The 14,371-nt window shown below is 38.8% G+C and overlaps 1 protein-coding gene across 1 annotated transcript; it reads left to right on the plus strand.

Moving 5' to 3' along the window:
- Positions 1-1,854: 1,854 nt before the first annotated feature.
- panx2 (pannexin 2) lies at positions 1,855-12,198 on the plus strand. Its single transcript, XM_036585162.1, has 5 exons — positions 1,855-2,083; positions 4,386-5,497; positions 9,150-9,282; positions 9,595-9,789; positions 10,050-12,198. Exons 1-5 carry the CDS (start codon positions 1,855-1,857, stop codon positions 10,346-10,348), a joined length of 1,968 nt encoding a protein of 655 aa, XP_036441055.1. The 3' UTR covers positions 10,349-12,198.
- The last annotated feature ends 2,173 nt before the right edge of the window (positions 12,199-14,371 follow it).

The following is a 14,371-nucleotide window of genomic DNA, read 5'->3' on the forward strand; positions in this document are numbered from 1 at the left end:
TCTTTCCAAGTATTCCATAACAAAGAAAAACATAGTTTTGACTATAAATGGACAGGGAACATTTTGTCTCAAAAAGATTTTTCTAATGATATTTCTTTAAGACTTTTGTAAAGTTTTACTAAACATAATCACATCTTGTACAAAGTATTCTCATGCAAATAAAGAGTAATGTTTCTATAAGATTTACATAAGGATTTAAATAAGAATTATTTTGATTGTATTTTTAATGAGATGCATCAAATATTTGCAGCTAAGACTGCATCCAAAGAAAGTATTGAAAGGAAATTTAGGGAGTTGTTGAATAAATAACCTTGGGGGTTGAGGGGACACTTAAAACCCAAAAAGGACCCACCTCATTCTTAATTATGTTTGTATAACAGTGAATATATCATACTATTCACACTGTATGTGTGAAAGGACAGAATATCTTGCTTTATGAGTGAAATACAGTACAAGAATTCCATGATGTGACACTATGATTAGAGACTGGCTGCATTATTCTGACCAAAATATTGATGATTATTAGATCTCTTCACTGTTTTGATTCATCAAACCTCTCACAGACTCTTTAAGACTGGTCATAATGCTCACAGTACACAATACACAATTTTGTGATTCATTAGAGGCTCGTTTGTGTATTTCAACCTTCTACAGTATTAGCATTGCAAAGGTCAGTACTGCAAGAATGATTAACAGATGCTGTATTGTGCAGCTTTAGGGCAGGTGAGCAGTGTTAGCTGCATAAGAATCTCAAAGGCTTGAAATGACAATAATAAGGTAGGATGCTTGTTTTGATGATCATATATTCATGGGATGTGCAAACAAAGCTTTTCAGATACCTTTTCTTGGCATTTATGCTTATGCCTCATTTTTCTTGCAATTGGGAAGAAAGATCTTTATTGATGCCACTAACTCAAAGCAAGGTAAATTGATTTTAGCACAAAAGGGTAAAAAATCTTGTTATTGTTTTTTATTGGCTGTGGGCAAGGACAGTTTTTGGATCTATCTACATTTTCCCTAAGAAATGTTTCTTTTTTTGACATAAAAACTTTTCAATGATTTTTGTGCTGTGATAAGGATATGCTGAAGTGACTCAGTGTTTGACATAGGGAGGGCATTTTGCCCTTGGCCACTAAATAGTATGCTCTCTGTAGACTGCCCACACAGGAACACTTCACAAGAGTTAAAGGAGCACGCTGTTAAAGAGTGTCTGAGTGTATGGGGGTGTCACAAGGACAGCATATTAAAAAAAGGTCATATTATCATAATACTAAATAATGTAGATTATGATGACCAAGCTCCAGTATTTTAGAAAATTATAATTTGCTGCTGTCAGTGTATATTCCTTCATGCTCATCATCATTAAAATGATGAAAAATAATGTCTTACAATGTAGCACATGCAGGTGCAGCCTATAAATCTGTAGTTACAATCCATAAGATAAAGGCCATATTTGTTTATTCTTTTTCTTGTTGTATGTCCTTCGTCCGCAGGGTTAGTGTGGGAAGAGACCATAGATGACTCCATTAGTCCTCATTACAAGAACACAAGCACATATTGACACCGGATCTCCCTTTCACTCAACTTCTGACTGTTTGGATCTAGCCCAGCACTACACAAATTAAGACAGAGCACAACAAGCATCTGGACAAGCCATTTCAGGCCTCCCAAAATGGTTCTACTGTGACTGTGTCCATTTTCATCCCTCAACACACAGCATCCTCTACACAACATCATTGACTACGTTTTGAAGAACAAGAGCCCTCGGCCAATACATTGGCTGACGGGTTTGAGATCCGAACAATTGAGTCAGGAGCATTGTGGGTTTAGTTGTGGGCGGGCCCTGGTTGCTGGATGCAGAACCTCTTTGAGCAGAACTTGGACATGGCCACGGCTCTGCTCGCTGGGGAGAAGCTGAAGGAGCTGATTCTGCCTGGCTCCTCTCAGGATGAGAAAGGTGGCGCCCTTGCTGGTCTCATGGTACAGCTCAAACTGGAGCTGCCCTTTGACCGAGTTGTCACCATAGGAACGGTCATCATCCCCATCCTGTTAGTCACTCTGGTCTTCACACGGAACTTTGCAGGTTGGTGCTTTGAGAAAAGTGTGTGTGTCTCAGTCAAATGCAACAGATGTCTAAGTACAAAGTGTCAAATTGAGTTATTTACTTGGGAAAATTTTTCAACCCCTTTGAAATGCATCAGCATTTTACATATTTTTCCTGTCAGTATTTTTTTATTGTCAACTCATCACAAAGGTATTCCACTGTAGGGCATTCCCCTTTTTTTCTGGCCTTGGCAGGATTAAGCAAGTTCTATATTCCTAGGATTTTTTGTTGTCCATTTTTCCTTCAGTTTTAACAAGATCTCTGCTTGAAAATCATTCCCACAGTTTGATACTACCACCACCACACTTCACTGTAGTGATAGCCTATTTTTTAAGAAACGATCAATGTTAGGTGCACTACACACCTATTTTCGTGTGTGATGGCTTATTTCTTGTTTCTACTCCCTGACAGGCCAGTTTTATACACAGTTATTGAATGTGTTAGTCAGGGCACCATTATTCAACTGTCAGCAACTGACTCTAGCTCTTTAAAAAGTATTTCCTATCTGTGGCTTCTCTCACAAAGCCTGTATCTTGTTCAGATGCTGACTTTTCATGGGTGGCCTATTCTGGTGTCTGTGTTCTGTAATGCAGCTTCCACTTCCTTATTGTTCCAACAGTTATTACTTGGGGATTCAAATACTTAGACATTATTTTTCCTTTCCTCATTTATGAATTTGAATTTTTGAATTTGATTTTTTTCTAACTTTTGTCCTCTAGGTTCACATCATGACCAGGAATTATTTATCTGGAAAATGTCGCAATTAGTTTGAATTGTTGGGATTTTTTTTATCTGTACAATCTTGGAGCTCCTAGAGCTCAAAGGGTTGACTATGTAAGAAGCTTGTTTGAAATTTTCATTTTCTATCATTCTATCATTAAACTATCTGCAGACAAATAACTTACTTTGGCTTTGGTTAGACCATATGAGTTCACAGTAAAAATGCTGGCTAAAAATAACTATAAGCAGTCCAGAGATTCTTAACATCTTCAAGGGGATTGAATAATTTCAAAATGCTCTCTATATGCTATACAGCTGCAAACTCATGGATCCTTTATGCTTTTAGTCTGAATTTAATATACCATAGTAGTATTGTTTGAAGGCAATTACAGTACTGTTTTCTTTTCAAACTCTTATTACCAACACATACTTTGTTCTCTCTCTTTCTCAAGATCCAAGCCTTTAGTTGCTTTTTTATTATAGCTTTTATCAGGCACTTACAAAGACACTGTTTTAAAGATGTATTCTGTGTACATACGTCATTACACACTGTTACAAAATTCTGTGTGAACAACACTGTCGCTGTTCTACATGTGATAAAGTGACGCTGCTGATTAATGGTTTAAATGTGCCTTTGTTTTACATTCTCTTCCACTAATGGCTTTATTGTTCTTCACCTGAGTGGGACACTGGCTTGCCAGTGAAGAAGGGGTTAAGTGCGCAGTGCTGATTTTTGCAGTGGAGATCAGTGGACAGATTAAAGAGAAAGGAGCATGAGAGAGAGGGGTAAGAAGGAGAGAAAGAGAGAGAGGGGGTTTAACCCGAATGCTGAGTCAGTTTGACTGCATAGCAGCATAAACCACACTGAGACCTACCACAGAGCTGGGCAGGCAGGAGGCAAAGGAAGAGGACAGTGGGACTCTAGATGGGATTTTGTTGCCTGAGAACACAAACGTGATAGACATGAAAGATCTAAATAGACTGGAGGGTTAGGAAAAGTTAGACTGATGCGAGAGCACATCTGGGCATATGATAGTGATTTAAGATGTAAAATGTAATGAAGGGAGTTAGAATAAATATCACTTTGTTTTTTAGTTGTTTTGCAGCCTCCTTTGGAATCAGCATAGGGTGTGCACTGTAGCACTTTACTGGAGTGGCAGTGGAGTTTTTGAGGGTATTTTGTTTCTTTAAGGGAGTCCAAAATCATTGGGTACGTACAACACTGGAGAGAGGTGTATACACTGGACATGGCATAGTGTTGTGTTACTAATGTACCATTCATGTCCATTACATCAGAATTGCTAGCATTCCTCAAGGCTGTACTGGCTCCTCTGCTGTCTGATGTTCTAAAGCACAATCTAATTAATGGGAAATTGATGACAGACTATTCCCAAGCAGACACTTCTACAGCTCACACTAGTAGACTGTTTTTGCCTCAAGAATATTGTGTAAAAGTATCTGACACATGGTTTAGTGGTTGTCATGATTCCTATCATCTTATAAAAGGATAAACACATAAAAGAAGCCTTTCTCATTGCTTTTGCTTGTCATTCTTTTCTAGAGGAGTCAATATACTGCTACACCCCGCACAACTTCACGCGTGACCAGGCCCTCTACGCCAGAGGCTACTGCTGGACAGAGCTACGGGACGCCATACCTGGTGTTGACCCTGAACTCCGGCCGTCATTGTTCGAGCACAAGTTTCTGCCATATGCCCTGCTGGCATTTGCAGGTATCATGTACATCCCAGCACTGGGCTGGGAGTTTCTTGCCTCCACACGCCTTACCTCTGAACTCAACTTCCTCCTCCAAGAGATAGACAACTGCTACCACCGTGCAGCCGAGGGGCGAGCGCCCAAGATCGAGAAGCAGATCCAGTCCAAAGGTCCAGGAATCAGTGAGCGGGAGCGGCGTGAGATCATTGAGAATGCTGAGAAGGAGAAGAGCCCTGAGCAGAACCTCTTTGAGAAATATCTAGAGCGACGAGGGCAAAGTAACTTTTTAGCCAAGCTATATTTGGCAAGGCATTTAGCCATTATCTGCCTCAGTTCTATTCCCATCACCTACCTAAGCACATACTACGCCTGGCAGCGGCAGAACGAGTTCACCTGTGCGCTGGGCGAGCCGCCGGACATCAGCAGCATCCCCGAGCTGCGGCTAAGCGTGAACTGCAAGCTGCCAGCCGTGCAGCTGCAGCGCATCATGGCTGCGGTGGACATTGCGCTGCTCTGTACCATGAACCTCATTATTTTAGTGAACCTACTACATCTGTTTGTGGTGCGAAAGTCCAACTTCGTCTTTGACAAGCTGCACAAAGTCGGCATAAAGACACGGCGGCGTTGGCAGAAGTCGCAGTTTTGCGACATTAACATCCTGGCTATGTTCTGTAACGAGAACAGAGATCACATCAAGTCTCTCAACAGGCTGGACTTTATCACTAATGAGAGTGACTTGATGTATGACAATGTGGTGCGACAGTTGTTAGCTGCATTAGCACAGTCCAACCATGATGCCACACCAACTGTTCGAGACTCTGGGATCCAGACAGTTGACCCAAGCATCGATCCCTCTATACTGGGGGTGGGAGAGCTGGGAGGAGAGACTGTTGTGAAAAGACCCCGGAAGAAGATCAAGTGGATCCCAACATCTAACCCTCTGCCACAACCCTTTAAAGTAAGAGTTACCACAAGTAGAATTAGTATCATAATCATCAAAGTCTAAAATGCTTTTCAGTGATAAAAAATGATTTAGGATGTCACATTATTTTGAAACAAGATGGGGACCAGCATGGAAACATTGCATGATCAATGAAAAACACAATAACAACCCCTTTACTAACAGACCTAAACATACTATACTATACTATACTATAACTATAATTAAATTGTATTTAAAGTAGCCACTTTTAAGCCAACCTGAGTTCTCAATAAGCATAGTCCTAATGAATAGTTTTATTAATTGAAAGACTTTATGTCAATATAGGAACAAAAGAAACACTTTTTAAGGATGACCATTGTAAATAAATATGCAAAAAACACATTTAATGCATGTAAAAACTTCTGTGTGGTCTAGCTACTTATGCACTGGTTTAAGTTTTTTACCACATGAATTTGCATCTTCATATAATATGCTAAGTTCGTAGTCTCCACTTTAACAGTAGTCCACCAAATTGCACAGTCAACACAGCATCCAGTCATCTTAGCACTGCTTTAATGCATTTTTAAACAGATTCCTTACACAGAGCTATTTTAAAGAACACTTCAACAGGCTTTCAAAAAACTATCATATATTGTAGATTCTTTAGAAATGTCTTGAAAACAGTTTTGTGCAGTCTTGACATTCTCTCCAAGTTCAGGAGCACCCAATGTGCTTTTCCAAATGTCATGAAGAAGTTTAGCATAGCCTGAACACATGTTGGCTGCTGTGTGATGAGTTGTTATTTTGGAAAAAAAAACATCTCTATGAAACTAATTTCAAGCATCAAAAGGCCCAGCAAAGTATTTAATAAAATATTAACCTAGTTGCCAGTCTGTAATCGTTTGCCTACTTTTGTTTAAGTATAACATGTACACTGAGGAGTTCATGTAACTATAAAATATTTTTACACTGTCCCTAATTCACCTTTCTCTTATTTGGCCTTATCTGCCAATTGACTGTAAATCATGGTCTACATTAAATTTCATATTCATGAATTGTGAAATCAACTTCCTCAACTTCACTCAACTTTACAGTGTAGATTAAACGGTACAAAAGCTCAGTTTTGAGATGCATAAAGGGAGTAAGTTGCTCTGTAACATCACCATCAAAGAGACACATAATTGCCATAGAGAAATACATTCCATAACATTTTATTTTTGTCATTACAAAACTATTTCACTCTCTTCCATTGTCTCTCAAAATGGATTATTCTCCAATCTTTTAGCTCTACAACACTCTCCTTTGGCTCATGTCTGCAGTGATGTTATTGGCATAACAGCCCACTTACGATTTGATTGCTTAATTATTTCCCAAGTTCACACACCCCAATTTCCCCAAAGAGCTTCTCGTAATAATATGAGACTTCTGGATGCTGTTAACAGCCTCTTTAACTGGAACATAATCTGCCAGACCTGGCTGACTAGCTCAGCAGATAGTTAATAGACTAACAGGCTAGTTAGAGGGAAACAAGCTCAAGTGCAAATCTTTATGGAAGGATTCCCTGTAAAACTATGATAAACAAATTACAGAATACAATTACTCAAGTCTTTGTGCAAGCTAGAGCTTAGCATAAATGTAATGAAATTTGAGTGTAGCATGGCCCATAAACAGCACAATATTTTTGTAGTGGTGACTACTTACAAAGCAAAGTTTACATTTTGCAGTGACATGTGGCTTTTAATTTAAAAATAAGTAGTAAAAATTATTTAATTGCAGAAAAAAAAACATGAGACAATGCCAAATTACATCAGTGTAAATGACTGATAATTGGTAAACGTTCTTGCCAAATACCCACATAGTAATAAACCATTACTCACTGCACCTTATGCAGTTTGAAGTCCCCTTCAAACAGAACATTTCCACTCACTATTGTTTTTAACACACTTAAAAAGTCTGTATGTACTGTTCATTTTGTAGGCAACTATTTGCGCAATTGGAATGCATCTTCCTCTACGCTCAATTTCAGATGAGTTGGGTCTGTAGTGAACTGGTGCTTTTTTGCCTGTGGTCTAATCCTATACACAGCCTAGCACAACCTGTACCAAGTTAATGGATGTTTAATGTTTTGGTCATTCATATTGAAAACTTCACTTTGTACCTTACTAACAAAACGCTAATATAATTAAATCAAATAATAAAATGGCCGAAACTAACATGATTTTCACGTCCACGTTCCCACTTTGAGTGTAGTAAGTCTTACATGCATAACATTGACTTTAATATTGATGCATGATACAATATATTTTTACTTGTATGTCACAGTTTTAAAGTGAATCCTTTAGTGAACACTTAAAGTCAACCTTTTTTACCTTGTTAGATCATGTCCCTGGTCACATCAAGTACAATTGATGTTATCATTTAAAAAATCATTTCATTGGCTTTCACAACTACCTTGTTTGATTTTGACTAATGAAAGATTTTCTTTAGTTTAGTCCATTTTAAACACTTTTGCCATATTTGGGTGCACACCAAACAACTGAACCATTACCCAGAAAAAACAAGCTGCTGCTACAAGAGCGTTCCTCCACCAATTCCACTCTAAGTTTCTGCCCAATCAACACACACTTGTATAATTTGATGCACTTCAGCGATTGCATTGTGACGAGACCAAATGAAAAAGATACAATGCGAGAAAAACCCAAACTCCGGTGCAGACTTCAGTAAATGAAGTACGAAGGATGAATGAATTGGGGTGAAAACAACCTTGAACATCTTCTGGTTTTTTGATTACGTCACCATGCACCCCCATCTCTATCCATTATTAGGCAAAATTGCTCAGCAAGCTTAGAGACATTGTGTTTCACTCTGACATGTCATGGTATGGAAGGAAAATGCATTATGATTTATGATTTACATTGACTTCAAACTGGAGGCTTTTAACTATTTCTCATGGTTGTTAAAAACATGTTCTTACGTAGGATTTGTTTTCACAAGGTCTTTTACTTGTAAGAGAGGTTACATAGGATATTTGTACATTCCGTCCCCAGTTTGCATTCCGTATCATTGTTCTCTCTGGCTTATAGATGCAAAATTGCGTTAGTGTGGTGCTATTTCCACCCTAGGCTATACTTGAAACTAAACTAGACCATGACTGTCAACACAGAGGCTGTCAATCAAGATGTCATTCATGGCATGAATATGCCAAGGTTCAGACCTACACAGCAAAATGGAGTAAGTTGTCAGAGAAAGGATGCTGTACAAACAACTCATTTTAAGACCATATTTTCAATGTTCCTTGTAACATAAGAAATTGTTTACCAAAGTCTATGTTTTTTGGCAGATATTTAAAATGAGTTGTGCTGGGTCTTTAAGCCGGTAATATCCCAGGCTTATCACATACTCAGGCTTATTATTCAGTAACTACAGGGACTTCAATGCAAACTGGTTGAGCTATGCTTAGGTTATAGAAGTGTGCAATAAAACTTTGGGCCTGCCAACAGTCCCTGGCCATGTAAGGGGTTAAACATTAACCTGTAGATCAAAACCTTCAACCTTATGAAAACCTTTCAGTGAAGTGTGTCCAAACTTGTATAATAATCCTCAAAAGTGAACTGTCTGATAAACATCATTTCAATAGCATCTTTCAGATGTATTCAGTGAAATCCATTGTGTCTTAATGATTGTACAGGAACCCTTAACACTGACTCGACTGGAAAACAGCATCAAAGCAGATAAACCTAAACCTTTGCGGCGGAAGACTGTTGCAGATAACTTCATTGCCCCTCTACTGGACAGCAAGAGCACACAACATCCACCCACAGGTAAATGACAAATAGTTTGACATCACCAGACATGTAGGGCAGTGATGATCATATTGATTTTTTCATTAGAAAAGAATCCCCAGGAAAGAAATCAATTTGCTCCTATCAGGAGTCAGTGCAAAGTGCAACTGACAGGCCTGTTTCTAGTATTGTTACAACACGGTTGTAATGTCATGACTGTTTACTATGTTTTATAAGTAAATTCTGCAAATGTGGGGGCATGTCACATTTTCAGCAGTTCCTGATCATCTTTAACAGGTTTATCTGCTTTATGTAATTACACTTATTTGATTTTTGTCATGATTTTGACAGCTTCAGAAACAAACAATGGGATGGAGAAGAAGCACACTCGTAATTTCTCCCTGGATGTCCATCCATATATGGCAAACATTCAGAAGCCTAAATCAGAGATGACCAATCCAGAGCCACCAGCTGCAGAAAACTCTCTGGACACTGTGTACATCGAGGGCACGCACTCTGTGGTTCACGTCTCCTCTGCTCTCACAGGTAATGATGCATTTTTTTATGAGGGTTTATTTTTAGCGTAAATAATCGAGTGAGTCTTCTGTCCATTCTGAAGAATATTGCATTCACCTAAAACAGCGATAATACAGATTAGAACACTTATCATCTTATTAATTCTGTCAGCAGTGATTCTTCATGGAAAATGTGGTTACAGGGTTAGATGTAATAATTTATGACTAGACTTGATCTGCAAAAAATATTGTCATTTGTTTTTGTTTATATCGCCCACTTCAACCCTTTAGAAAAGAATGATGCTCCTCCTCAGTCCACCACCACTACCTTCTCCACAGTGACCCTCCCCACCACTTCCTATATGAACGGGGGGACAGCTAACTTGCCTCCGACCGACTCCCCCAAGACCAAGGAACCTCTCAAACAGAACCCAGAGCCTGAGAGCCAGCCTGTGTCTTTCAGCTGCAACCCCTCACACCCGCTTCTCAGCATCCACCACACCCTGTACGAGGAAGAGGAAGAGGAGCAAGGCCACAGAGACAAATTGGTGGAGAGACCTGCTGAGCTCATTGCTGCCGGAGAGTGCTGAAGACCCACATATCTAAGTACCTATGGTAACACACTTCAGAGTTTGCACATATTTCACTTCTTTCATCTCTTGACCTCAGCACCAAGTCCTTAGGAGGGTAAACTGTGTGGCAGCACTGCACTGACCACCTCATCTGAGAGCACAACCCCTCACGATGCAGCACACACCATCCTTTCACCTACTGTGCTTTAGGTGGAACCAGTGAGGTCAGAGATTTGCACTGTCCACCGGGGAGCTTGTGGAGTACAATGGACAAGTCGAGAAATGTGTGGCGTGCACATACAGGTATCTCAAAAAATGTTCCTCTCCAACCACAGGATCATTATAGTGAAACATATCAAGAACAAGAGGTCATTTCCATGACTAAAAGCAAAACTTGGTGCTCAGTTGATTGGAATGTTTTCCTGTGACATTCCAAAGATTTTGTGGGGGGAAGCGTATAAAATATAACTTCTAATGACAACTGTCATGTTTTATAAACCTCACAATACATGTCAAACATCAAACACAACTTCCCACAAGTTCACCTTGTTTTAATGTGTGTCCTTCTTTTTATTGGCAACTTGTTTGTGGATTTCAACAGGTATCTGACGCAATATATTTGTCCCTAATTATGCAAATATTGTTGTTGCAATAATATGCTGTATACAGAACACAGAAACACATTAGCTCACCATAAACATCATATAATTCTACAACTGTAACATCCTGTCTTACCCTGCTTTGTCCTTGTTCCTGTCTGTCTGCCTTTGTTTGTCGTCCCTCATTTTTCTTGTTTCATGTGCATTTATTGTTTTGGTCTGTCTCCGCCCCAGTCATCTGTCTCACCTGAGTGTTGTTTGTAACCCCACCCTCTCATTAGCCCCAGGTGTTTCTCATGTGTTCTTTGTCTATTTATTCCCCTTGGTTTGGTCTGTTCCTTGCTTGATGTTGTTTGTAGTGTGTTTTGCTGATCCTTAATTCGAGCTGTTATATGTAGTTTGTTCTCTGTTCTGTTCTTTTAGTGGTTCTTTTCATTTCTTTAGTACTTTCCTTACTTTGCTTTTCTTTTGTTTCTGTTTTTTTACTTTGCTGCCTTCTCAATGGCCAACAATAAAACTGCTAGGTCGCACTTGCATCCTGCCTTCTCGTCTATTCGGATTCCAACACATTACAACAAACAAAGGATGAGACCGTTTTTTTCACCACTGTTGTGAGCTTCTTGGGCATTTTATCCACCTCCTATGTGTGCATTTGCTCACTAGGTGTTATCCTTCCAGCAGGAATCCACATCAGGATATATCTTCGGTATGACCTAACCATGATGAATTTACTTGCAAGAAATGGGTACTATATTTATATCTAATGAAACATATATGAGGGCATCAGTACTTACTGAAACTGCATGTGATCTAATGCACTTAAGGGAATTCCTGCTTGTTAACAGGAAAACCTGGAGCCACACAGGAAAACTGCCACCTCTCCAGCACAAGAGCCAGCTGACTTAAAAGGCTGTTCAAACACCTATCACAATGAACTCATGAATACGTGTTACACCATCTTTACAGAGTCTGCTAACAGCATTTGAAATTCATTGATGCACCTTGGTCTGACACACATAATTACAAAGACAGTAATTCACTGATTGTGAAGAAATACAAAGTAATCACTAGTTATCATACGGCATGGCATAATAAAGCATACCTGTAGTGTTATTCCAAGTATAGAAACATGAAAATCCAGCTGCCCAATTCCTTTTAACCAGCATGTTCACTGAGGTCCGTTTAACATTGTCTTTGTAGTCAGAGATCAGAGGGAAGTTGGATATGTACGCAGTAAGGCTGTCAAAGGATTAAAATAATCATGATTAATCACATTTGTCTATTTTGCTCAAGTTTGACCCTAGAGAGATTTTTTTTCCATTTAAAAGAAGTGCATTCAGTTATAGCTATGTGTATTTACTATCTTTCTATATGAACCTGAACCAGAAAATCATATGAACACAGGGTGAACATCAAAATAGTATAAATATAGTTTCTAGTTTTCATCATTGGCCATCACTTTCATCCACCGAGAGCAAGAGTGGCTGCATGTTCCAAATCCTCTGTGATTGTAAATCTCTTGTCCTCATACTTCTCACATGTCTGTATTATGTCTTCTTTCGTGGGACTTGGAGCTGTCCACTTTACTATTACTGTTCAGTGATTTATCCATAGTTTTCTCGTGAGCACTGTCCAGAGTCATCTACCGAAGGTGCCTTTTGGTGCTAATGTTACTGATATTGCTGCATCAGCAGTGTGTTTTGTAGGGGTGATTCTAGGATTTTGCAAGGATTCTAGGATTTTTGGGGGCTCAGTCCCAAAGAGTATTTAAAAAATACATATATATTGTAGTGTGTGCTAGAAATGTTTTACACGTTAGCTTTAGATTGGTGTTCTTCAGCGTTTATTCACTGGGTTTATTCTGCTTAGGACTCTTATTGTAGAGGGCAGGGCTAGGAGCCACCCCGGTGTGTGCGTGAAAGCGAGACAGGAGGTGTGAGCTGAGTAGTGAATGAGCTGTTAGAGAAAGAAAACTCTGGTATATGATATGTACGGTGTAGCTGTGGCCAACAACAGCTGGAAAATAAAGCACCACAACTTGTGCGAAAGCTGTCTCCTTTAATCGCAGTGAATTCATGTGCATTCATGTGATTTTCATGTTCAGGATAATATTTAATTGTTGAAGGTAATTTATACATTCTGTGGGAGCTTATTTGTCCACTCATGTAGCTTAAACAAAATGCCCTGTTTTTAAATGGAAAAATCTTTCTTCAAAGTTAAATTTTACCAAATGTGAATTAATCACAATTAACTACACAATATAATGCAATTAATTGTGATTAATTACAGCATGACTGTAGCTGGAAATTACCTGAGGGATTTGCTATTTAAAAGCTGTATTTAAATGTGGGTGCTGCAGTGGATGGTTAGAAGGGCCAAACTAGGAAAATGCATTACCAGTTTTTTTGTTTTTTTTTAAATTAATAGTGTTTATAATTTTTGGCATTATTAACCCCTTAACTTTGTTACCACTATCATCCAGCAGTAAAAGAGAGCTAGAAATACATAAGCGCACTGCTGATTGAGACACTCTAAGTATTAATATACCATCACCTTTCTTTCACGGGGTAAAGTGTGGCTTAAATGTTACATTTACATACAGTCATATCCTCATATTACAGTCTTTTGAAGATTCTAGAAATCCCAATTCTGCTGTAGATCCACTACAAGTAGGGTGGAAAATAACAATTAAAGGAAAACAACATTACAAGCAAAACCAAGTTACCATAATAGTTATATGCTGCATGCCATATTGAACATACTCAGCTACATTATTGAAACAGTAATATGATTGATAAATATCATGTAGTTTGTCTTGCACATGTCAGCCCTTTACCATATTTAAATTAAGAGACACATTCAACTGCATTTAGATTATGAACTGTAGCGCAAATTGGTCTAAACGTTGTTTTCAGGCAGGTCAGTGTTACTTCTACTGTGATCAGATATAGGTTAGTGTTGTTGGACATGTCCTAGGGTCACTGGTCACACTATGTTGGGACTCGTAATCACTGGAAAATGTTTTGAATGTATATAGTCACAAAAAAAACTTTTTTTAAAAAAAGAAAATAAAAATGAATTAGACCTTAACTGCGTTTTGTGAATTTATCTTAGATATTCTTACTGCTGTGCTGTGATTGGGAAGATTTTACGAACTATGCGGAAAAGTTCCATTGCATTTACATTGCTTAGAGGGTGGTCTCAGACCTGATCCAGGCTCTCCATGTTGTTAGAAGTCACTCCATCCTATCTAGCTAAAGCTCTGCAAGTACACAGTCCGGTCTATTCAAGTAGATAAACACTCAAAAGAACTGCTTGAGGGGTATATTTTGATGGATTTGGTCCTGAGATAAATCTGTGTAACAGTGAAAATCCAATTAAAGTGACATATGACCTGTGGAATCATTAGATCAGGAGGTGGAAGCAGGTGGAAGCATTAGAG

The sequence above is a fragment of the Colossoma macropomum genome, unplaced genomic scaffold (genome assembly GCF_904425465.1).
Source record: "Colossoma macropomum unplaced genomic scaffold, Colossoma_macropomum, whole genome shotgun sequence".
NCBI classification, from domain to species: domain Eukaryota; kingdom Metazoa; phylum Chordata; class Actinopteri; order Characiformes; family Serrasalmidae; genus Colossoma; species Colossoma macropomum.